Source organism: Palaemon carinicauda, chromosome 39 (assembly GCF_036898095.1).
Source record: "Palaemon carinicauda isolate YSFRI2023 chromosome 39, ASM3689809v2, whole genome shotgun sequence".
Taxonomy (NCBI): Eukaryota; Metazoa; Arthropoda; class Malacostraca; order Decapoda; family Palaemonidae; genus Palaemon; species Palaemon carinicauda.
In genome coordinates, this window is record NC_090763.1 from 2648377 (window position 1) to 2673096 (window position 24720).

At 38.7% G+C, this 24720-nt stretch overlaps 2 protein-coding genes across 2 annotated transcripts in view; one reads left to right on the forward strand and one right to left on the reverse strand.

Annotated features, from left to right (window-relative positions):
• Dpp10 (Dipeptidyl peptidase 10) overlaps window positions 1-24720 on the forward strand; it is a 140587-nt gene that overhangs the window by 23256 nt on the left and 92611 nt on the right. The gene's annotated exons all lie outside the window — the stretch shown is intronic.
• On the reverse strand, window positions 17281-19749 carry LOC137630916 (trichohyalin-like). The gene has a single exon (XM_068362451.1). The coding sequence runs from the start codon at window positions 19747-19749 to the stop codon at window positions 17281-17283; it is 2469 nt and encodes an 822-aa protein (XP_068218552.1).

The following is a 24720-nucleotide window of genomic DNA, read 5'->3' on the forward strand; positions in this document are numbered from 1 at the left end:
CTTTTTCTCTCCATCCTCCAAAGTCCAGCCACTTGACCCTTCCAACTGAGTTATTACTTTATCCATTGATGTAGGCTTGTACTCCTGCATCAAAAGATATTTCCTCCTCAAAAGAAAAGTTCCTTTTTCTCTCCATCCTCCAAAGTCCAGCCACTTGACCCTTCCAACTGAGTTATTACTTTATCCATTGATGTAGGCTTGTACTCCTGCATCAAGGGATATTTCCTCCTCAAAAGAAAAGTTCCTTTTTCTCTCCATCCTCCAAAGTCCAGCCACTTGACCCTTCCAACTGAGTTATGACTTTATCCATTGATGTAGCTTGTACTCCTGCATCAAAAGATATTTCCTCCTCAAAAGAAAAGTTCCTTTTTCTCTCCATCCTCCAAGTCCAGCCACTTGACCCTTCCAACTGAGTTATTACTTTATCCATTGATGTAGGCTTGTACTCCTGCATCAAGGGATATTTCCTCCTCAAAAGAAAAGTTCCTTTTTCTCTCCATCCTCCAAAGTCCAGCCACTTGACCCTTCCAACTGAGTTATGATTTTATCCATTGATGTAGCTTGTACTCCTGCATCAAAAGATATTTCCTCCTCAAAAGAAAAGTTCCTTTTTCTCTCCATCCTCCAAGTCCAGCCACTTGACCCTTCCAACTGAGTTATTACTTTATCCATTGATGTAGGCTTGTACTCCTGCATCAAGGGATATTTCCTCCTCAAAAGAAAAGTTCCTTTTTCTCTCCATCCTCCAAAGTCCAGCCACTTGACCCTTCCAACTGAGTTATTACTTTATCCATTGATGTAGCTTGTACTCCTGCATCAAGGGATATTTCCTCCTCAAAAGAAAAGTTCCTTTTTCTCTCCATCCTCCAAAGTCCAGCCACTTGACCCTTCCAACTGAGTTATTACTTTATCCATTGATGTAGGCTTGTACTCCTGCATCAAGGGATATTTCCTCCTCAAAAGAAAAGTTCCTTTTTTCTCTCCATCCTCCAAGTCCAGCCACTTGACCCTTCCAACTGAGTTATTACTTTATCCATTGATGTAGGCTTGTACTCCTGCATCAAGGGATATTTCCTCCTCAAAAGAAAAGTTCCTTTTTCTCTCCATCCTCCAAAGTCCAGCCACTTGACCCTTCCAACTGAGTTATGATTTTATCCATTGATGTAGCTTGTACTCCTGCATCAAAAGATATTTCCTCCTCAAAAGAAAAGTTCCTTTTTCTCTCCATCCTCCAAGTCCAGCCACTTGACCCTTCCAACTGAGTTATTACTTTATCCATTGATGTAGGCTTGTACTCCTGCATCAAGGGATATTTCCTCCTCAAAAGAAAAGTTCCTTTTTCTCTCCATCCTCCAAAGTCCAGCCACTTGACCCTTCCAACTGAGTTATGATTTTATCCATTGATGTAGCTTGTACTCCTGCATCAAAAGATATTTCCTCCTCAAAAGAAAAGTTCCTTTTTCTCTCCATCCTCCAAGTCCAGCCACTTGACCCTTCCAACTGAGTTATTACTTTATCCATTGATGTAGGCTTGTACTCCTGCATCAAGGGATATTTCCTCCTCAAAAGAAAAGTTCCTTTTTCTCTCCATCCTCCAAAGTCCAGCCACTTGACCCTTCCAACTGAGTTATTACTTTATCCATTGATGTAGGCTTGTACTCCTGCATCAAAAGATATTTCCTCCTCAAAAGAAAAGTTCCTTTTTCTCTCCATCCTCCAAAGTCCAGCCACTTGACCCTTCCAACTGAGTTATTACTTTATCCATTGATGTAGGCTTGTACTCCTGCATCAAGGGATATTTCCTCCTCAAAAGAAAAGTTCCTTTTTCTCTCCATCCTCCAAAGTCCAGCCACTTGACCCTTCCAACTGAGTTATTACTTTATCCATTGATGTAGGCTTGTACTCCTGCATCAAGGGATATTTCCTCCTCAAAAGAAAAGTTCCTTTTTCTCTCCATCCTCCAAAGTCCAGCCACTTGACCCTTCCAACTGAGTTATTACTTTATCCATTGATGTAGGCTTGTACTCCTGCATCAAAAGATATTTCCTCCTCAAAAGAAAAGTTCCTTTTTCTCTCCATCCTCCAAAGTCCAGCCACTTGACCCTTCCAACTGAGTTATTACTTTATCCATTGATGTAGGCTTGTACTCCTGCATCAAGGGATATTTCCTCCTCAAAAGAAAAGTTCCTTTTTCTCTCCATCCTCCAAAGTCCAGCCACTTGACCCTTCCAACTGAGTTATTACTTTATCCATTGATGTAGGCTTGTACTCCTGCATCAAAAGATATTTCCTCCTCAAAAGAAAAGTTCCTTTTTCTCTCCATCCTCCAAAGTCCAGCCACTTGACCCTTCCAACTGAGTTATTACTTTATCCATTGATGTAGGCTTGTACTCCTGCATCAAGGGATATTTCCTCCTCAAAAGAAAAGTTCCTTTTTCTCTCCATCCTCCAAAGTCCAGCCACTTGACCCTTCCAACTGAGTTATTACTTTATCCATTGATGTAGGCTTGTACTCCTGCATCAAAAGATATTTCCTCCTCAAAAGAAAAGTTCCTTTTTCTCTCCATCCTCCAAAGTCCAGCCACTTGACCCTTCCAACTGAGTTATTACTTTATCCATTGATGTAGGCTTGTACTCCTGCATCAAGGGATATTTCCTCCTCAAAAGAAAAGTTCCTTTTTCTCTCCATCCTCCAAAGTCCAGCCACTTGACCCTTCCAACTGAGTTATTACTTTATCCATTGATGTAGGCTTGTACTCCTGCATCAAGGGATATTTCCTCCTCAAAAGAAAAGTTCCTTTTTCTCTCCATCCTCCAAAGTCCAGCCACTTGATCCTTCCAACTGAGTTATTACTTTATCCATTGATGTAGGCTTGTACTCCTGCATCAAGGGATATTTCCTCCTCAAAAGAAAAGTTCCTTTTTCTCTCCATCCTCCAAAGTCCAGCCACTTGACCCTTCCAACTGAGTTATTACTTTATCCATTGATGTAGGCTTGTACTCCTGCATCAAGGGATATTTCCTCCTCAAAAGAAAAGTTCCTTTTTCTCTCCATCCTCCAAAGTCCAGCCACTTGACCCTTCCAACTGAGTTATTACTTTATCCATTGATGTAGGCTTGTACTCCTGCATCAAGGGATATTTCCTCCTCAAAAGAAAAGTTCCTTTTTCTCTCCATCCTCCAAAGTCCAGCCACTTGACCCTTCCAACTGAGTTATTACTTTATCCATTGATGTAGGCTTGTACTCCTGCATCAAGGGATATTTCCTCCTCAAAAGAAAAGTTCCTTTTTCTCTCCATCCTCCAAAGTCCAGCCACTTGACCCTTCCAACTGAGTTATTACTTTATCCATTGATGTAGGCTTGTACTCCTGCATCAAGGGATATTTCCTCCTCAAAAGAAAAGTTCCTTTTTCTCTCCATCCTCCAAAGTCCAGCCACTTGATCCTTCCAACTGAGTTATTACTTTATCCATTGATGTAGGCTTGTACTCCTGCATCAAGGGATATTTCCTCCTCAAAAGAAAAGTTCCTTTTTCTCTCCATCCTCCAAAGTCCAGCCACTTGACCCTTCCAACTGAGTTATTACTTTATCCATTGATGTAGGCTTGTACTCCTGCATCAAGGGATATTTCCTCCTCAAAAGAAAAGTTCCTTTTTCTCTCCATCCTCCAAAGTCCAGCCACTTGACCCTTCCAACTGAGTTATTACTTTATCCATTGATGTAGGCTTGTACTCCTGCATCAAGGGATATTTCCTCCTCAAAAGAAAAGTTCCTTTTTCTCTCCATCCTCCAAAGTCCAGCCACTTGACCCTTCCAACTGAGTTATTACTTTATCCATTGATGTAGGCTTGTACTCCTGCATCAAGGGATATTTCCTCCTCAAAAGAAAAGTTCCTTTTTCTCTCCATCCTCCAAAGTCCAGCCACTTGACCCTTCCAACTGAGTTATTACTTTATCCATTGATGTAGGCTTGTACTCCTGCATCAAGGGATATTTCCTCCTCAAAAGAAAAGTTCCTTTTTCTCTCCATCCTCCAAAGTCCAGCCACTTGACCCTTCCAACTGAGTTATTACTTTATCCATTGATGTAGGCTTGTACTCCTGCATCAAGGGATATTTCCTCCTCAAAAGAAAAGTTCCTTTTTCTCTCCATCCTCCAAAGTCCAGCCACTTGACCCTTCCAACTGAGTTATTACTTTATCCATTGATGTAGGCTTGTACTCCTGCATCAAGGGATATTTCCTCCTCAAAAGAAAAGTTCCTTTTTCTCTCCATCCTCCAAAGTCCAGCCACTTGATCCCTTCCAACTGAGTTATTACTTTATCCATTGATGTAGGCTTGTACTCCTGCATCAAGGGATATTTCCTCCTCAAAAGAAAAGTTCCTTTTTCTCTCCATCCTCCAAAGTCCAGCCACTTGACCCTTCCAACTGAGTTATTACTTTATCCATTGATGTAGGCTTGTACTCCTGCATCAAGGGATATTTCCTCCTCAAAAGAAAAGTTCCTTTTTCTCTCCATCCTCCAAAGTCCAGCCACTTGATCCTTCCAACTGAGTTATTACTTTATCCATTGATGTAGGCTTGTACTCCTGCATCAAGGGATATTTCCTCCTCAAAAGAAAAGTTCCTTTTTCTCTCCATCCTCCAAAGTCCAGCCACTTGACCCTTCCAACTGAGTTATTACTTTATCCATTGATGTAGGCTTGTACTCCTGCATCAAGGGATATTTCCTCCTCAAAAGAAAAGTTCCTTTTTCTCTCCATCCTCCAAAGTCCAGCCACTTGACCCTTCCAACTGAGTTATTACTTTATCCATTGATGTAGGCTTGTACTCCTGCATCAAGGGATATTTCCTCCTCAAAAGAAAAGTTCCTTTTTCTCTCCATCCTCCAAAGTCCAGCCACTTGACCCTTCCAACTGAGTTATTACTTTATCCATTGATGTAGGCTTGTACTCCTGCATCAAGGGATATTTCCTCCTCAAAAGAAAAGTTCCTTTTTCTCTCCATCCTCCAAAGTCCAGCCACTTGACCCTTCCAACTGAGTTATTACTTTATCCATTGATGTAGGCTTGTACTCCTGCATCAAGGGATATTTCCTCCTCAAAAGAAAAGTTCCTTTTTCTCTCCATCCTCCAAAGTCCAGCCACTTGACCCTTCCAACTGAGTTATTACTTTATCCATTGATGTAGGCTTGTACTCCTGCATCAAGGGATATTTCCTCCTCAAAAGAAAAGTTCCTTTTTCTCTCCATCCTCCAAAGTCCAGCCACTTGATCCTTCCAACTGAGTTAGTACTTTATCCATTGATGTAGGCTGTACTCCTGCATCAAGGGATATTTCCTCCTCAAAAGAAAAGTTCCTTTTTCTCTCCATCCTCCAAAGTCCAGCCACTTGATCCTTCCAACTGAGTTAGTACTTTATCCATTGATGTAGGCTGTACTCCTGCATCAAGGGATATTTCCTCCTCAAAAGAAAAGTTCCTTTTTCTCTCCATCCTCCAAAGTCCAGCCACTTGATCCTTCCAACTGAGTTAGTACTTTATCCATGATGTAGGCTGTACTCCTGCATCAAGGGATATTTCATCCTCAAAAGAAAAGTTCCTTTTTCTCTCCATCCTCCAAAGTCCAGCCACTTGATCCTTCCAACTGAGTTAGTACTTTATCCATGATGTAGGCTGTACTCCTGCATCAAGGGATATTTCCTCCTCAAAAGAAAAGTTCCTTTTTCTCTCCATCCTCCAAAGTCCAGCCACTTGATCCTTCCAACTGAGTTAGTACTTTATCCATTGATGTAGGCTGTACTCCTGCATCAAGGGATATTTCCTCCTCAAAAGAAAAGTTCCTTTTTCTCTCCATCCTCCAAAGTCCAGCCACTTGATCCCTTCCAACTGAGTTAGTACTTTATTCCATTGATGTAGGCTGTACTCCTGCATCAAGGGATATTTCCTCCTCAAAAGAAAAGTTCCTTTTTCTCTCCATCCTCCAAAGTCCAGCCACTTGATCCTTCCAACTGAGTTAGTACTTTATCCATGATGTAGGCTGTACTCCTGCATCAAGGGATATTTCCTCCTCAAAAGAAAAGTTCCTTTTTCTCTCCATCCTCCAAAGTCCAGCCACTTGATCCTTCCAACTGAGTTAGTACTTTATTCCATGATGTAGGCTGTACTCCTGCATCAAGGGATATTTCCTCCTCAAAAGAAAAGTTCCTTTTTCTCTCCATCCTCCAAAGTCCAGCCACTTGATCCTTCCAACTGAGTTAGTACTTTATCCATTGATGTAGGCTGTACTCCTGCATCAAGGGATATTTCCTCCTCAAAAGAAAAGTTCCTTTTTCTCTCCATCCTCCAAAGTCCAGCCACTTGATCCTTCCAACTGAGTTAGTACTTTATCCATTGATGTAGGCTGTACTCCTGCATCAAGGGATATTTCCTCCTCAAAAGAAAAGTTCCTTTTTCTCTCCATCCTCCAAAGTCCAGCCACTTGATCCCTTCCAACTGAGTTAGTACTTTATTCCATTGATGTAGGCTGTACTCCTGCATCAAGGGATATTTCCTCCTCAAAAGAAAAGTTCCTTTTTCTCTCCATCCTCCAAAGTCCAGCCACTTGATCCTTCCAACTGAGTTAGTACTTTATCCATGATGTAGGCTGTACTCCTGCATCAAGGGATATTTCATCCTCAAAAGAAAAGTTCCTTTTTCTCTCCATCATCCAAAGTCCAGCCACTTGACCCTTCCAACTGAGTTATTACTTTATTCATTGATGTAGGCTTGTACTCCTGCATCAAGGGATATTTCCTCCTCAAAAGAAAACTTCCTTTTTCTCTCCATCCTCCAAAGTCCAGCCACTTGATCCTTCCAACTGAGTTAGTACTTTATCCGATGATGTAGGCCTGTACTCCTGCATCAAGGGATATTTCCTCCTCAAAAGAAAAGTTCCTTTTTCTCTCCATCCTCCAAAGTCCAGCCACTTGACCCTTCCAACTGAGTTATTACTTTATTCATTGATGTAGGCTTGTACTCCTGCATCAAGGGATATTTCCTCCTCAAAAGAAAAGTTCCTTTTTCTCTCCATCCTCCAAAGTCCAGCCACTTGATCCTTCCAACTGAGTTAGTACTTTATCCGATGATGTAGGCCTGTACTCCTACATCAAGGGATATTTCATCCTCAAAAGAAAAGTTCCTTTTTCTCTCCATCCTCCAAAATCCAGCCACTTGACCCTTCAAACGGAGTTATTACTTTATCCATTGATGTAGTCTTGTACTCATGCATCAAAAGATATTTCCTCCTCAAAAGAAAAGTTCCTTTTTCTCTCCATCATCCAAAGTCCAGCCACTTGACCCTTCCAACTGAGTTATTACTTTATTCATTGATGTAGGCTTGTACTCCTGCATCAAGGGATATTTCCTCCTCAAAAGAAAAGTTCCTTTTTCTCTCCATCCTCCAAAGTCCAGCCACTTGATCCTTCCAACTGAGTTAGTACTTTATCCGATGATGTAGGCCTGTACTCCTGCATCAAGGGATATTTCCTCCTCAAAAGAAAAGTTCCTTTTTCTCTCCATCCTCCAAAGTCCAGCCACTTGACCCTTCCAACTGAGTTATTACTTTATTCATTGATGTAGGCTTGTACTCCTGCATCAAGGGATATTTCCTCCTCAAAAGAAAAGTTCCTTTTTCTCTCCATCCTCCAAAGTCCAGCCACTTGATCCTTCCAACTGAGTTAGTACTTTATCCGATGATGTAGGCCTGTACTCCTGCATCAAGGGATATTTCATCCTCAAAAGAAAAGTTCCTTTTTCTCTCCATCCTCCAAAATCCAGCCACTTGACCCTTCAAACGGAGTTATTACTTTATCCATTGATGTAGTCTTGTACTCATGCATCAAAAGATATTTCCTCCTCAAAAGAAAAGTTCCTTTTTCTCTCCATCATCCAAAGTCCAGCCACTTGACCCTTCCAACTGAGTTATTACTTTATTCATTGATGTAGGCTTGTACTCTTGCATCAAGGGATATTTCCTCCTCAAAAGAAAAGTTCCTTTTTCTCTCCATCCTCCAAAGTCCAGCCACTTGATCCTTCCAACTGAGTTAGTACTTTATCCGATGATGTAGGCCTGTACTCCTGCATCAAGGGATATTTCCTCCTCAAAAGAAAAGTTCCTTTTTCTCTCCATCCTCCAAAGTCCAGCCACTTGATCCTTCCAACTGAGTTAGTACTTTATCCGATGATGTAGGCCTGTACTCCTGCAACAAGGGATATTTCCTCCTCAAAAGAAAAGTTCCTTTTTCTCTCCATCCTCCAAAGTCCAGCCACTTGATCCTTCCAACTGAGTTAGTACTTTATCCGATGATGTAGGCTGTACTCCTGCATCAAGGGATATTTCCTCCTCAAAAGAAAAGTTCCTTTTTCTCTTCATCTTCCAAAGTCCAGCCACTTGATCCTTCCAACTGAGTTAGTACTTTATCCGATGATGTAGGCCTGTACTCCTGCATCAAGGGATATTTCCTCCTCAAAAGAAAAGTTCCTTTTTCTCTCCATCTTCCAAAGTCCAGCCACTTGATCCTTCCAACTGAGTTAGTACTTTATCCGATGATGTAGGCCTGTACTCCTGCATCAAGGGATATTTCCTCCTCAAAAGAAAAGTTCCTTTTTCTCTCCATCTTCCAAAGTCCAGCCACTTGATCCTTCCAACTGAGTTAGTACTTTATCCGATGATGTAGGCCTGTACTCCTGCATCAAGGGATATTTCCTCCTCAAAAGAAAAGTTCCTTTTTCTCTTCATCTTCCAAAGTCCAGCCACTTGATCCTTCCAACTGAGTTAGTACTTTATCCGATGATGTAGGCCTGTACTCCTGCATCAAGGGATATTTCCTCCTCAAAAGAAAAGTTCCTTTTTCTCTCCATCTTCCAAAGTCCAGCCACTTGATCCTTCCAACTGAGTTAGTACTTTATCCGATGATGTAGGCCTGTACTCCTGCATCAAGGGATATTTCCTCCTCAAAAGAAAAGTTCCTTTTTCTCTCCATCTTCCAAAGTCCAGCCACTTGATCCTTCCAACTGAGTTAGTACTTTATCCGATGATGTAGGCCTGTACTCCTGCATCAAGGGATATTTCCTCCTCAAAAGAAAAGTTCCTTTTTCTCTTCATCTTCCAAAGTCCAGCCACTTGATCCTTCCAACTGAGTTAGTACTTTATCCGATGATGTAGGCCTGTACTCCTGCATCAAGGGATATTTCCTCCTCAAAAGAAAAGTTCCTTTTTCTCTTCATCTTCCAAAGTCCAGCCACTTGATCCTTCCAACTGAGTTAGTACTTTATCCGATGATGTAGGCCTGTACTCCTGCATCAAGGGATATTTCCTCCTCAAAAGAAAAGTTCCTTTTTCTCTCCATCTTCCAAAGTCCAGCCACTTGATCCTTCCAACTGAGTTAGTACTTTATCCGATGATGTAGGCCTGTACTCCTGCATCAAGGGATATTTCCTCCTCAAAAGAAAAGTTCCTTTTTCTCTCCATCTTCCAAAGTCCAGCCACTTGATCCTTCCAACTGAGTTAGTACTTTATCCGATGATGTAGGCCTGTACTCCTGCATCAAGGGATATTTCCTCCTCAAAAGAAAAGTTCCTTTTTCTCTCCATCTTCCTAAGTCCAGCCACTTGATCCTTCCAACTGAGTTAGTACTTTATCCGATGATGTAGGCCTGTACTCCTGCATCAAGGGATATTTCCTCCTCAAAAGAAAAGTTCCTTTTTCTCTCCATCTTCCAAAGTCCAGCCACTTGATCCTTCCAACTGAGTTAGTACTTTATCCGATGATGTAGGCCTGTACTCCTGCAACAAGGGATATTTCCTCCTCAAAAGAAAAGTTCCTTTTTCTCTCCATCCTCCAAAGTCCAGCCACTTGATCCTTCCAACTGAGTTAGTACTTTATCCGATGATGTAGGCCTGTACTCCTGCATCAAGGGATATTTCCTCCTCAAAAGAAAAGTTCCTTTTTCTCTTCATCTTCCAAAGTCCAGCCACTTGATCCTTCCAACTGAGTTAGTACTTTATCCGATGATGTAGGCCTGTACTCCTGCATCAAGGGATATTTCCTCCTCAAAAGAAAAGTTCCTTTTTCTCTCCATCTTCCAAAGTCCAGCCACTTGATCCTTCCAACTGAGTTAGTACTTTATCCGATGATGTAGGCCTGTACTCCTGCATCAAGGGATATTTCCTCCTCAAAAGAAAAGTTCCTTTTTCTCTCCATCTTCCAAAGTCCAGCCACTTGATCCTTCCAACTGAGTTAGTACTTTATCCGATGATGTAGGCCTGTACTCCTGCATCAAGGGATATTTCCTCCTCAAAAGAAAAGTTCCTTTTTCTCTCCATCTTCCAAAGTCCAGCCACTTGATCCTTCCAACTGAGTTAGTACTTTATCCGATGATGTAGGCCTGTACTCCTGCATCAAGGGATATTTCCTCCTCAAAAGAAAAGTTCCTTTTTCTCTCCATCTTCCAAAGTCCAGCCACTTGATCCTTCCAACTGAGTTAGTACTTTATCCGATGATGTAGGCCTGTACTCCTGCAACAAGGGATATTTCCTCCTCAAAAGAAAAGTTCCTTTTTCTCTCCATCCTCCAAAGTCCAGCCACTTGATCCTTCCAACTGAGTTAGTACTTTATCCGATGATGTAGGCCTGTACTCCTGCATCAAGGGATATTTTCTCCTCAAAAGAAAAGTTCCTTTTTCTCTTCATCTTCCAAAGTCCAGCCACTTGATCCTTCCAACTGAGTTAGTACTTTATCCGATGATGTAGGCCTGTACTCTTGCATCAAGGGATATTTCCTCCTCAAAAGAAAAGTTCCTTTTTCTCTCCATCCTCCAAAGTCCAGCCACTTGATCCTTCCAACTGAGTTAGTACTTTATCCGATGATGTAGGCCTGTACTCCTGCATCAAGGGATATTTCCTCCTCAAAAGAAAAGTTCCTTTTTCTCTCCATCCTCCAAAGTCCAGCCACTTGATCCTTCCAACTGAGTTAGTACTTTATCCGATGATGTAGGCCTGTACTCTTGCATCAAGGGATATTTCTTCCTCAAAAGAAAAGTTCCTTTTTCTCTCCATCCTCCAAAGTCCAGCCACATGATCTTTCCATCTGAGATAGTACTTTATTCCAACTGTACTCCTGCATCAAGGGATATTTCCTCCTCAAAAGAAAAGTTCCTTTTTCTCTCCATCCTCCAAAGTCCAGCCACTTGATCCTTCCAACTGAGTTAGTACTTTATCCGATGATGTAGGCCTGTACTCTTGCATCAAGGGATATTTCTTCCTCAAAAGAAAAGTTCCCTTTTCTCTCCATCTTCCAAAGTCCAGCCACTTGATCCTTCCAACTGAGTTAGTACTTTATCCGATGATGTAGACCTCTACTCTTGCATCAAGGGATATTTCTTCCTCAAAAGAAAAGTTCCTTTTTCTCTCCATCCTCCAAAGTCCAGCCACATGATCTTTCCATCTGAGATAGTACTTTATTCCAACTGTACTCCTGCATCAAGGGATATTTCCTCCTCAAAAGAAAAGTTCCTTTTTCTCTCCATCCTCCAAAGTCCAGCCACTTGATCCTTCCAACTGAGTTAGTACTTTATCCGATGATGTAGGCCTGTACTCTTGCATCAAGGGATATTTCTTCCTCAAAAGAAAAGTTCCCTTTTCTCTCCATCTTCCAAAGTCCAGCCACTTGATCCTTCCAACTGAGTTAGTACTTTATCCGATGATGTAGGCCTCTACTCTTGCATCAAGGGATATTTCTTCCTCAAAAGAAAAGTTCCTTTTTCTCTCCATCCTCCAAAGTCCAGCCACTTGATCTTTCTAACTGAGTTAGTACTTTATCCGATGATGTAGGCCTGTACTCCTGCATCAAGGGATATTTCTTCCTCAAAAGAAAAGTTCCTTTTTCTCTTCATCCTCAAAAGTCCAGCCACTTGATCCTTCCATCTGAGTTAGTATTTTATCTGATTATGTAGGCTTGTACTCCTGCTTCAAAAGATATTTCCTCCTCAATAGAAAAGTTCCTTTTTCTCTCCATCCTCCAAAGTCCAGCCACTTGATCATTCCAACTGAATTAGTACTTTATCCGATGATGTAGGCCTCTACTCTTGCATCAAGGGATATTTCTTCCTCAAAAGAAAAGTTCCTTTTTCTCTCCATCCTCCAAAGTCCAGCCACTTGATCTTTCTAACTGAGTTAGTACTTTATCCGATGATGTAGGCCTGTACTCCTGCATCAAGGGATATTTCTTCCTCAAAAGAAAAGTTCCTTTTTCTCTTCATCCTCAAAAGTCCAGCCACTTGATCCTTCCATCTGAGTTAGTACTTTATCTGATTATGTAGGCTTGTACTCCTGCTTCAAAAGATATTTCTTCCTCAAAAGAAAAGTTCTTTTTTCTCTCCATCCTCCAAAGTCCAGCCACTTGATCTTTCCAACTGAGATAGTACTTTATCCGATGATGTAGGCCTGTACTCCTGCATCAAGGGATATTTCTTCCTCAAAAGAAAAGTTCCTTTTTCTCTCCATCCTCAAAAGTCTAGCCACTTGATCCTTCCAACTGAGTTAGTACTTTATCCGATGATGTAGGCCTCTACTCCTGCATCAAGGGATATTTCTTCCTCAAAAGAAAAGTTCCTTTTTCTCTTCATCCTCAAAAGTCCAGCCACTTGATCCTTCCAACTGAGTTAGTACTTTATCCGATGATGTAGGCTTGTACTCCTGCTTCAAAAGATATTTCTTCCTCAAAAGAAAAGTTCTTTTTTCTCTCCATCCTCCAAAGTCCAGCCACTTGATCCTTCCAACTGAGTTAGTACTTTATCTGATTATATAGGCTTGTACTCCTGCTTCAAAAGATATTTCTTCCTCAAAAGAAAAGTTCCTTTTTCTCTCCATCCTCCAAAGTCCAGCCACTTGATCCTTCCAACTGAGTTAGTACTTTATCCGGTGATGTAGGCTTGTACTCCTGCTTCAAAAGATATTTCTTCCTCAAAAGAAAAGTTCTTTTTTCTCTCCATCCTCCAAAGTCCAGCCACTTGATCCTTCCAACTGAGTTAGTACTTTATCTGATTATGTAGGCTTGTACTCCTGCTTCAAAAGATATTTCTTCCTCAAAAGAAAAGTTCTTTTTTCTCTCCATCCTCCAAAGTCCAGCCACTTGATCTCTCCAACTGAGATAGTACTATATCCGATGATGTAGGCCTGTACTCCTGCATCAAGGGATATTTCTTCCTCAAAAGAAAAGTTCTTTTTTCTCTCCATCCTCCAAAGTCCAGCCACTTGATCATTCCAACTGAGATAGTACTTTATCCGATGATGTAGGCCTGTACTCCTGCATCAAGGGATATTTCTTCCTCAAAAGAAAAGTTCCTTTTTCTCTCCGTCCTCAAAAGTCCAGCCACTTGATCCTTCCAACTGAGTTAGTACTTTATCTGATTATGTAGGCTTGTACTCCTGCTTCAAAAGATATTTCTTCCTCAAAAGAAAAGTTCCTTTTTCTCTCCATCCTCAAAAGTCCAGCCACTTGATCCTTCCAACTGAGTTAGTACTTTATCTGATTATATAGGCTTGTACTCCTGCTTCAAAAGATATTTCTTCCTCAAAAGAAAAGTTCCTTTTTCTCTCCATCCTCCAAAGTCCAGCCACTTGATCCTTCCAACTGAGTTAGTACTTTATCTGATTATGTAGGCTTGTACTCCTGCTTCAAAAGATATTTCATCCTCAAAAGAAAAGTTCCTTTTTCTCTCCATCCTCAAAAGTCCAGCCACTTGATCCTTCCAACTGAGTTAGTACTTTATCTGATTATGTAGGCTTGTACTCCTGCTTCAAAAGATATTTCATCCTCAAAAGAAAAGTTCCTTTTTCTCTCCATCCTCAAAAGTCCAGCCACTTGATCCTTCCAACTGAGTTAGTACTTTATCCAATGATGTAGGCCTGTACTCCTGCATCAAGGGATATTTCTTCCTCAAAAGAAAAGTTCCTTTTTCTCTCCATCCTCCAAAGTCCAGCCACTTGATCCTTCCAACTGAGTTAGTACTTTATCCGATGATGTAGGCCTGTACTCCTGCATCAAGGGATATTTCTTCCTCAAAAGAAAAGTTCCTTTTTCTTTCTATCCTCCAAAGTCCAGCCACTTGATCTTTCCAATTGAGTTAGTACTTTATCCATTGATGTAGGCTTGTACTTCTGCATCAAGGGATATTTCCTTCTCAAAAGAAAAGTTCCTTTTACTCTCCATCCTCCATAATCCAGCCATTTGATCCTTCCAACTGAGTTAGTACTTTATCCATTGATGTAGGCTTGTACTTCTGCATCAAGGGATATTTCCTTCTCAAAAGAAAAGTTCTTTTTACTCTCCATCCTCAAAAGTCCAGCCACTTGATCCTTCCAACTGAGATAGTACTTTATCCGATGATGTAGGCCTTTACTCCTGCATCAAGGGATATTTCTTCCTCAAAAGAAAAGTTCCTTTTTCTCTCCATCTTCCAAAGTCTAGCCACTTGATCCTTCCAACTGAGTTAGTACTTTATCCAATGATGTAGGCCTGTACTCCTGCATCAAGGGATATTTCCTCCTCAAAAGAAAAGTTCCTTTTTCTCTCCATCCTCCGAAGTCCAGCCACTTGATCCTTCCAACTGAGTTAGTACTTTATCCATTGATGTAGGCTTGTACTTCTGCATCAAGGGATATTTCCTTCTCAAAAGAAAAGTTCCTTTTACTCTCCATCCTCCATAATCCAGCCACTTGATCTTTCCAATTGAGTTAGTACTTTATCCGATGATGTAGGCCTGTACTCCTGCATCGTGATATTTCCTCCTCAAAAGAAAAGTTCCTTTTTCTCTCCATCCTCCGAAGTCCAGCCACTTGATCCTTCCAACTGAGTTAGTACTTTATCCATTGATGTAGGCTTGTACTTCTGCATCAAGGGATATTTCCTTCTCAAAAGAAAAGTTCCTTTTACTCTCCATCCTCCATAATCCAGCCACTTGATCTTTCCAATTGAGTTAGTACTTTATCCGATGATGTAGGCCTGTACTCCTGCATCGTGATATTTCCTCCTCAAAAGAAAAGTTCCCTTTTCTCTCCATCCTCCAAAGTCCAGCCACTTGATCCTTCCAACTGAGTTAGTACTTTATCCATTGATGTAGGCTTGTACTTCTGCATCAAAGATTTTTGCTTCTCAAAGGAAAAGTTCCTTTTACTCTCCATCCTCCATAATCCAGCCACTTGATCTTTCCAATTGAGTTAGTACTTTATCTGATGATGTAGGCCTGTACTCCTGCATCGTGATATTTCCTCCTCAAAAGAAAAGTTCCTTTTTCTCTCCATCCTCCGAAGTCCAGCCTCTTGATCCTTCCAACTGAGTTAGTACTTTATCCATTGATGTAGGCTTGTACTTCTGCATCAAGGGATATTTCCTTCTCAAAAGAAAAGTTCCTTTTACTCTCCATCCTCCATAATCCAGCCATTTGATCCTTCCAACTGAGTTAGTACTTTATCCATTGATGTAGGCTTGTACTTCTGCATCAAGGGATATTTCCTTCTCAAAAGAAAAGTTCCTTTTACTCTCCATCCTCCATAATCCAGCCACTTGATCTTTCCAATTGAGTTAGTACTTTATCTGATGATGTAGGCCTGTACTCCTGCATCGTGATATTTCCTCCTCAAAAGAAAAGTTCCTTTTTCTCTCCATCCTCCGAAGTCCAGCCACTTGATCCTTCCAACTGAGTTAGTACTTTATCCATTGATGTAGGCTTGTACCTCTGCATCAAAGATATTTGCTTCTCAAAGGAAAAGTTCCTTTTTCTCTCCATCCTCCATAATCCAGCCACTTGATCCTTCCAATTGAGTTAGTACTTTATCCATTGATGTAGGCTTGTACTTCTGTATTAAAGGATTTTTCCTTCTTAAAAAAAAAAAATTCTTTTATTTTTTTTTTAGATTATATAGATTTTATATTTTTGGGGATTTTATAATTTTTTTTTACTTATTTTTTTTTCTATCTTCTTGGTGCTGCTGCTACTCCCCTTGCTTTTACTCCTCCTCATGTTGCTACTGCCACTTGTGTTTTTATTTTTTTTTTCAATTTTTGTAGTATTTTCATTTCTTTTATTTTATAAATTTTGTATTTTTTTCAATTTTATAGTTCTTTAGTTTTTTGGGTTGTTTTTTTATCTTTTTGCTGCTGCTGCTGCTGCTTCTTCTCCCCGTCACGTTGATACTGCTCCTTATTCCCTTTCTCTCTTTTTTTTTTTTTTTTTTTGTAGTTTTCAATTTTGGGGGATATCATAGATTTCATGTTTTTTTTTTTCTTTTTTTTTTTCTTTTTTTTTTATTGCTGCTGCTTCTCCTTCTGCTTCCTCTCCTCCTCATGTTGCTACAGCTTTTTTTTTTAGATTTTGCAGTTTTTACATTTTTTTTTTGGATTTTAATTTTTTTATTTTGGGGGGACGTTTTAATCTTTTTGCTTCTGCTGCCTCTCCTCCTCTTCTTGCTGCTGCTTTTTTTTCTGGACTTTGTATTTATTAATTTTATTTGAATTTTATAGTTTTATATTTCGAGGAAATTGTTTCTTCTCTTGCAAATTCTTCTCTTCTTGCTGCTGCTGCTCTTCCCCCCAGCCTAATTTCTTTGGTCCTCCCTATAAGAACATGACTGCATACTAGAAGAACCTTGCCTCCTCCCCTCTGCATAGCCAGTCTTCTAGGTTATTCCATCAGAACCACCCGAAGGTTAGTATCCGAAAGAATAGATCTAGATATCTGACCGTTTGCTCACCTGACAAAGCCCCTGTACGACCCCACCAGGGAGCACAGCATACTAGAAAAAGACAAGGTTTTTCCCTCTGCAGAGCAAGTCCTGTAGGGTATTCCACGTCCTTCAAGCCGGGTAGTTGAGCCAAGCATCCCTTAAACACTTCCTGGATATATCCTCTTAAAAAAAAAAAAAAAGTCCCATTTTCTCTCCATCTTTCATAATCCATCAACTTGATCCTTTCAACAGAGTCCATTCTGTACCTGATGATGTAAAGCTTGTACCATCTGCATCAAAGGATATTTCCTCCTAATTATAATGTCCCTTTTCTCTCCTCTCATAGTCCATCTACTTTCTCCTAATGGCTTTCACATAAACACTTGTAAACTAAAACTAATACTTCCTTTTTTTCTGTCTTTTATGATTTTAATTCTTTTTTTGGATTTTTGGTTTTTATATTTTTTTTTCTTTATTATTATTTTCTATTTTTTCATAATTCAGGAAGGGTTGATCATTTACATCCTGAAAAATATGTCAAAAAAGTCGAATATATTTCCAAAGTCAGTTCCGTTGTGCCCTGGATGATTCCACTGATGAGATTGTCCCCCCGTTGGTTGATAAAAGTAGTACTGATATTGGTTTCCTTCGGGTTTATGATAGAAGTTCTGGCGACGTTGGTCCCACTGCCCTGGCTGTTGCCTCGGCCGTTGTCGTTGAAACTCTGCGTCGTATGTCCTCCTGCTTTGTTCATCCATCAGAACAATTTTAGCATTAACCACTTTTTTGAACTTCTCCTCGAATGCCCCCTGTATGAATTCGGGTTTGTCCCGGTGTCTGTCCGGATGTAAATTCATGGACAAGCGTTTAAAGGATTTCAGAATTTCTGCCCTAGATGCCGTCTGTGCCACACCCAAAACCTCATAATGACTTTGGCTTTCCCATTTCTTCTTTAGCGCCTTAGCCTCTTCTATGAATTTCAAACATTCCTTAGATCCACTTACCTTTCTTGCAGCTTCGAAGTCATTCTGGGCAGCGTCGAAAAGGCCAAGTTTGAGAAGGTGTTTCCCTCGTAGCATGTACGATCTGCATCCTTGAAGACCTTTCTCGATGGCTTGGCAACAATCCAATATGATATCCATGTCTTGAGGGTTTCCCGAGGCTGCGTTCGCTTCTGCCCGAAGGATATGCAGAAGAGCGGTTTGTTCGTCCTTGTCCGTATCTATTGCCAAGGCTTCAGTAAATAGGGCCATGGCTTCGTCGAACCTTTTATTTTCATGAGCTAATAATCCATCCTTTAATAACTTTGTCCGCTTATCTTCGTGTTTATTTCCCGTTTCCTTCTTACTCTCTCTTTTCATTTCCCCATTCTTCGGCTGTTCCTTCTTCTGAACGTTTTTTTTCACGGACTCGTTTTCCTTTTCTTGATCAGAATTCCTCTCAGCTTTCATCTCTTCTTTTGCCTGGTTCTCGGCCTTCAGTTTACTTACCTCTTCTCTCAATCGTTCCTTTTGTTCTTGAGTTGCCTCATTTTCATTTTTAAGAACCTCCAGTAACATTGCTTGTTTCTTCATCTCAAGATCTTTCTTGGCGCATTCATTTAAGAGATTTTGGTAATCCGTCTCCATCTTACCTTTCAGCTTTTCTTGCTCCTCTTTCTCTGCATTTAATTCATCTACTTTCTTTTTCCATTTATTTACTGGATCCCTTTGCACTTTCTTCGGTCCTTTATTCCCAGTTCTAAGAATTTCCAGTAACCTTTCCTGTCGTTTTATCTGATCATCTTTGTTGGCGCACTCCTTCTTCAGATTTTCATAATCGGACGCCATCTTAGCTCGCAGCTTTTCTTGTAACTCTCTCTCCAATTCAATTATTTGACTTCTCAATTGGTTTAGTTGGTCCGTTTTCTGATTTTGAGCTTTCTTCATATCCCCATTTTCAATTTTTAGAATTTCCAGTAACTTTTCTTGCTCTTTCATCTGGCGATCTTTTTGGACGCAATCATTTTGCAGTCGATCTATTTTCTCCTTGTGGATCTTCTTAATTTCTTCCAATTCCGTTTCAAGAATTTCCTGTTCCTTCTCATGTTCCTTCATCTGGCGATCCTTTTGGACGCAATCATTTTGCAGTCGATCTATTTTCTCCTTGTGGATCTTCTTAATTTCTTCCAATTCCGTTTTAAGAATTTCCTGCTTCTCCTCCTGTTCTTTCATCTGGAGATCTTTTTCATCGCAGTGAATTTTCAGCTTTTGTAACTCTTCCTCTTTCTGGGCTTTCAGCTTTTCTTGCGTCTCTTTCTCTCTATTCATTTCATCGACTTCTCTTATCAAGTCATTTAGTTGTCCGTGTAACTTGTAGTTTTCCTCCTGAAGATTTTCCAACAAAGTCGTTCGATCTACACAATCAGTTGCGAAATCCTCTCCGGCCAATTCTGGAACGCCTTCGCCTTCTTTAGCCCTCCTTCTCATAGCCCACATAATTCCACCGAATATGGTGCCAGCAGCAGCCATACCGATGTAAATTGTCTTGTTACCGTGAGAAAGGATATCCTCCCATTCTCCGATCTCGAATTTAGGGAGAAGTTTGCTGACGAACCATCTTGATTTTAACTGGTCGTTGAATCTCAAAGCTTCTTCCTTCATTCGCTGCAATCCAAGTTCACATCCCCGTAGTTCCTCACGGGCTTTCCAAAAGCCGCCAATCCAAGGACAATGCTGCAGCCACCTACCGAGGAATCCCTCCTGAGAGGCTACTGCACTACAGTCTCCAAAATGCGGCGCCTCTGGGAGAAGCCATGAAAACCATTTGAAGATCGAGGACTCATGGAGAGTTCGCAGCTGTCCCTGAAGATATAACGTCATATCCTCGCATGCAGTATTCCGTTCTTGGATCACGGAAGCTGCATTTTGAGGCCAGTTGTATTTTCCTCTAACAAATTCACCAATCATATTCACCCACACACCGAATTCTTGATTGAACATAGCCATAATCATACGTACCTATCCTGAGGCTCGTATCAGCATATTTTTGAAAAAAAAGAGAAGGAGAGTCTTCAAAGAATTCTGAAGACTTTCAGACTTCTGGAGCTATTTTTAGAATCGCCGACTCCAAGAACAGGTCTCCAGGACATTTTTTCCTCCTTTCCAGCTAGAATAATAATTCTTCTTCTTCTTCTTCTTGTGTGTGTGTGTATGTATGTATATATGTGTGTGTGTTAAGGATTAATCAATGACTTACATTGTGCATATGAGGACATACGTACATACTGTACATACATCATACATACTGTACATGTACATATAATGTAAAAGAGACAATTCCCTTCCTCTTCTTGAATTGCAGTTTTAGATAAGATTCTTCCTTGGCTTATAATCATAATATTTGTCAGTAGTAGGTTGGCCAAGGCACCAGCCACCCGATGAGATACTACTGCTAGAGAGATATTTGGTCCTTTGACTGGCCGGACAGTACTTCGTTGGATTCTTCGAAATACTGTTTGGCCAAAGGACCAAATAACTTTCTAGTGGTAGCATCTCATCGGGTGGTAGGTGTATGATGTATGTACAGTATGTACGTATGTCCTTATATGCACAATATTTCATTGATTAATCCTTAACACACACATAAATACATACATACATACACAGACACACACCCACACACACATACATATATATATATATATATATATATATATATATATATATATATATATATATATATATATATATATATATATATATAAAATGAATAGACAACGTCTTAGCGGCGTCCAGAATTCGAAGACAGCTTCTCCTCGGAACTTTTGTTTTTCGTAGTTTTACATAAATTTCATTCATATAGCTGCAAACATTTAGAAACCGAGAGAAACTCTCGTAGCCAAGGATGGAAGAAAATAAAATCTTCTGATCCGAAAAAGGCTATTCATTATAAACGTAGAGTATGGCCAAATAACACACGCACACACACACACAAACACATATGTATATATATATATATATATATATATATATATATATATATATATATATATATATATATATATATATATATAGCCACGAATGGAAAAATTTAAGTCTTTCGTTGTATTAGTGCACATACACATATACTGTATATGTATGAAATATATGTAAACGAATAAACACAGACATATATATATATATATATATATATATATATATATATTTAATATAGTATATATAAATTATAATATATTTATATATATAATATATAAATTATAATATATTATATATATAGTATTATATATATATATATATATGTATATATATATATATATATATATATATATATATATATATATATATACTGTATATATGTGTATATATATATATATATATATATATATATATATATATATATAAACAAGATTAATAATTCCGGCTCTCATTTATCTTTCAATCGTCAAGGGTAGAAATATATTGGTTTCTGTGTTAAAATGTAGCTCAAGGGCACCATGTCCAGTGTTTACTGACATAATTTTATTAAATTTAATTTCTAATCCTTTTTTATAGTAAAGTTCTTTCGCTTTAGTAAGAATAGCTTGAATTGACGGTCATTTATGAGTGTAGCTTGATTTTGTAGGTATTTGGTTTCAACTGAGTTAGATTTTGAGTATGTGACATGATGGGTTCAACTTGAATTCATTGTCTGAGTATTGTGATATTACTATTTTTATTATTATTACTAGCTAAGCTACAACTCCAGTTTCAAAAGCAGTATGTGCTATAAGCCCAAAGGCTCCGACAGGGAAAAAATAGCCCAGTAAGGAAAGGAAACAAGGAAATAAATAAACTGCAGAAGTAATGAACAATTAGAATAAGATATATTAAGAACAGTAACAACATTTAAATAGATCTTCCATTTAAAAACTATAAACATTTAAAGAAACAAGTGGAAGAGAAATAAGATATCGAATAGTGCTCCAGAGTTTACCCTCAAGCAAGAGAACTCTAACCAAAGGCAGTTGAATACCATGGTACAGAGCGTAGGGTAGTACCCTTTGTTGGGTAGCGTGAATTTGCATGCATTTTTTCATTAGTATTGGTAATGAATTTTGTCATGTAATATTTGTGAGCAAAGCATTTATGCGTGTATAATAGTTATAGTCTGGATTTATTCAAATTTACTTGTATTTATTTAGATTAAAACCATCAGCATTTCCATGAGTGATTTATATATATATATATATATATATATATATATATATATATATATATATATATATATATATATATGTATATATATATATATATATATATATATATATATATATATATATATATATATATATAAAAGCAAACGAAATTCTTTAAAGTTACGTAAATGATTTTTATAAAGGTATCGTCTATTAAAAAAAAGATTTATTATTCAAGAATATTATCGCTGATATACATATTTCAACCTGAATGCTTCCCTTAGGAACCTAGATCATCGTATCGTCATAAGTAATTAAATTTATAACAGGCTTAATATCCCATTTAGACCTGTCTTCCTGTAGGCACATTCCAAGCCAGTGCACATGTCTGCCTGGGACAGCCTGAATTTTCCACCTTAATTAACAATGAATGCTTCCGTACTTCGGGTAATCGGTTGTACCAAAACATTAATATTGCACTATGGTGTCATTCCCCATTTTTTTTTTTTTTATTAATAACGATGTTATTAGAGAAGTTCCAGACAATACGTTCAACTGTTAGTAACGTTACTTATTTCAATTCGGCTTATTTTGATCAAGACCAATAGTGGAAAATATCGTGCGTAGATTGAATGACATTAACTGATATAATGTGTGTGATCCCAGTAGAGTTTTATACAATCAAAATCATTTCTCTTATTATAATACAGGTATACCGTTAACCTCTCAGTTGAGATTGTTAGTTTCATTCTTACCCAAACCCACAAACTACAGATTCTTGTAAGATTGGGTGAAAGTTTCTGTAATATTCAAGTATTCCTGAAAGGTGACTCATTCAGGTATATGCTATACATGTTTTCTCTTATTTTCATTACTGGTTTTCCTTGACGGGTTTCCTTGACTAGATCTACATCTTCGCTATCTCTTAGGTTGAACTTCACTTTTTTTTTTTTATCTTTTTCCGGTTCTTATTTAAGGTGATAGGAATGATAGTATATTTTTAGAGAGTATTTCATGGGATATCATTATTATTATTATTATTATTATTACTTGCTAAGCTACAACTCTAGTTGGAAAAGCAGGATGCTATAAGCCCGGGGACCCCAACAGGGAATATAGCCTAGTGAGGAAAGGAAACAAGGCAAAATAAAATATTTTAAGAACAGTAACATCATTGAAATAAATATTCCCTATGTAAACTATAAAAACTTTAACAAAACAAGAGGAAGAGAAATTAATAGAATAGTGTGCCCGAGTGTACCCTCAAGCAAGAGAACTCTAACCCAAGACAGTGGAAGACCATGGTACAGGGGCTATGGCACTACCCAAGACCAGAGAACGTTAACCTCTTAGTTAAGGTTGTTGGATTCATTCTTACTCTAACCGGCAAACTATAGTTTCTTGTAAGATAGGCTGACAGTTTCTGCCATATTCACTTAATCCTGAAAGGTGACTCATTCGTGTATAAACCATACACGTTAACTTAATTCCTTTGCTGGTTTTCGTTGATGGATTTCTTTGACTACATTTGCAGAGACGGGTTCTTCACCATCGCTTAGGTTGAACATCACGAATTTTTATCTTTTTCCGGTTCTTATTTAAGGTGAAAGGAATGATAGTACATTTTTAGAGTGTATTTCATGGGATTTAGGGAATGGTTATACATTTCTATAGAGTATTTCATGGGATTTAGGGAATGATAGTACATTTTTAGAGAGTATTTCATGGGATTTAGGGAATGATAATACATTTCTATGGAGTATTTCATGGGATTTAGGGAATGATAATACATTTCTATAGAGTATTTCATGGGATTTAGGGAACGATAATACATTTCTGGAAGGTATTTCATGGGAGATCCATGGCTATCTTCTGTTCAAGTAACATTAATATTTTACTTTTATATCATCCATGTTAACATTCTCAAACATTCCCACTCCAATCTGCATTAGAATCCCACTTTCTATTTGGGAAAAAAAATATCCCATTATTTATGTAATGAATGTTTTCGCTTCGAGCTGAGTAAAGGGGATTTTATCTCTCCCTGGACAATTCTGTCCTGTTCGTAATACTAGGCAGGCAGTTAATTCTAATACCCAGGCATTCTCCATCATAAGGCTCAATACTACACAGTATTCTAGAAGTTTTATTCCAGCTGTTGCCAAGTTGTGGAATGATCTTCCTAATCGGGTAGTTGAATCAGTAGAACTTCAAAAGTTCAAAGTTGGAGCAAATGTTTTTATGTTGACCAAGCTGACATGAGTCTTTTTATTGTTTATATATAACATATCTGTTTTTGACGTTGTTAATAGTTTATATAGGACATATCTGTTTTGACGCTGTTACTGTTTTTAGAATGATATATTGTTATTTTATTCTCATCATTTATTTATTTCCTTATTTCCTTTCCTCACTGGGCTATTTTTCCCTGTTGGAGCCCTTGGGCTTATAGCATCTTGCTTTTCCAACTAGGGTTGTAGCTTGGTTAGTAATAATAATAATAATAATGATAATAATAATAATAATAATAATAATAATAATAATAATAATAATACCCCGGTTTATATTTTCAAAAAAGGAGACCGAATGCTATTCTGTTGGATAACAACGTTGCTTCTTCTTAACAGAACTTATTTTTACGTCCAAGAAACTGGATCCTTTTCATATCTGATCTTTCTTTTTTTTTCTTTTTTCTTTTAAATCTTTCTTCATTATATGTCGAATGTTCATGTCTGGAAAGTATTTTTTTTTTCTTTACGAATTTGGGGAAGGAATTCAATGCCTTAAAAAGGAAAATTTAGAA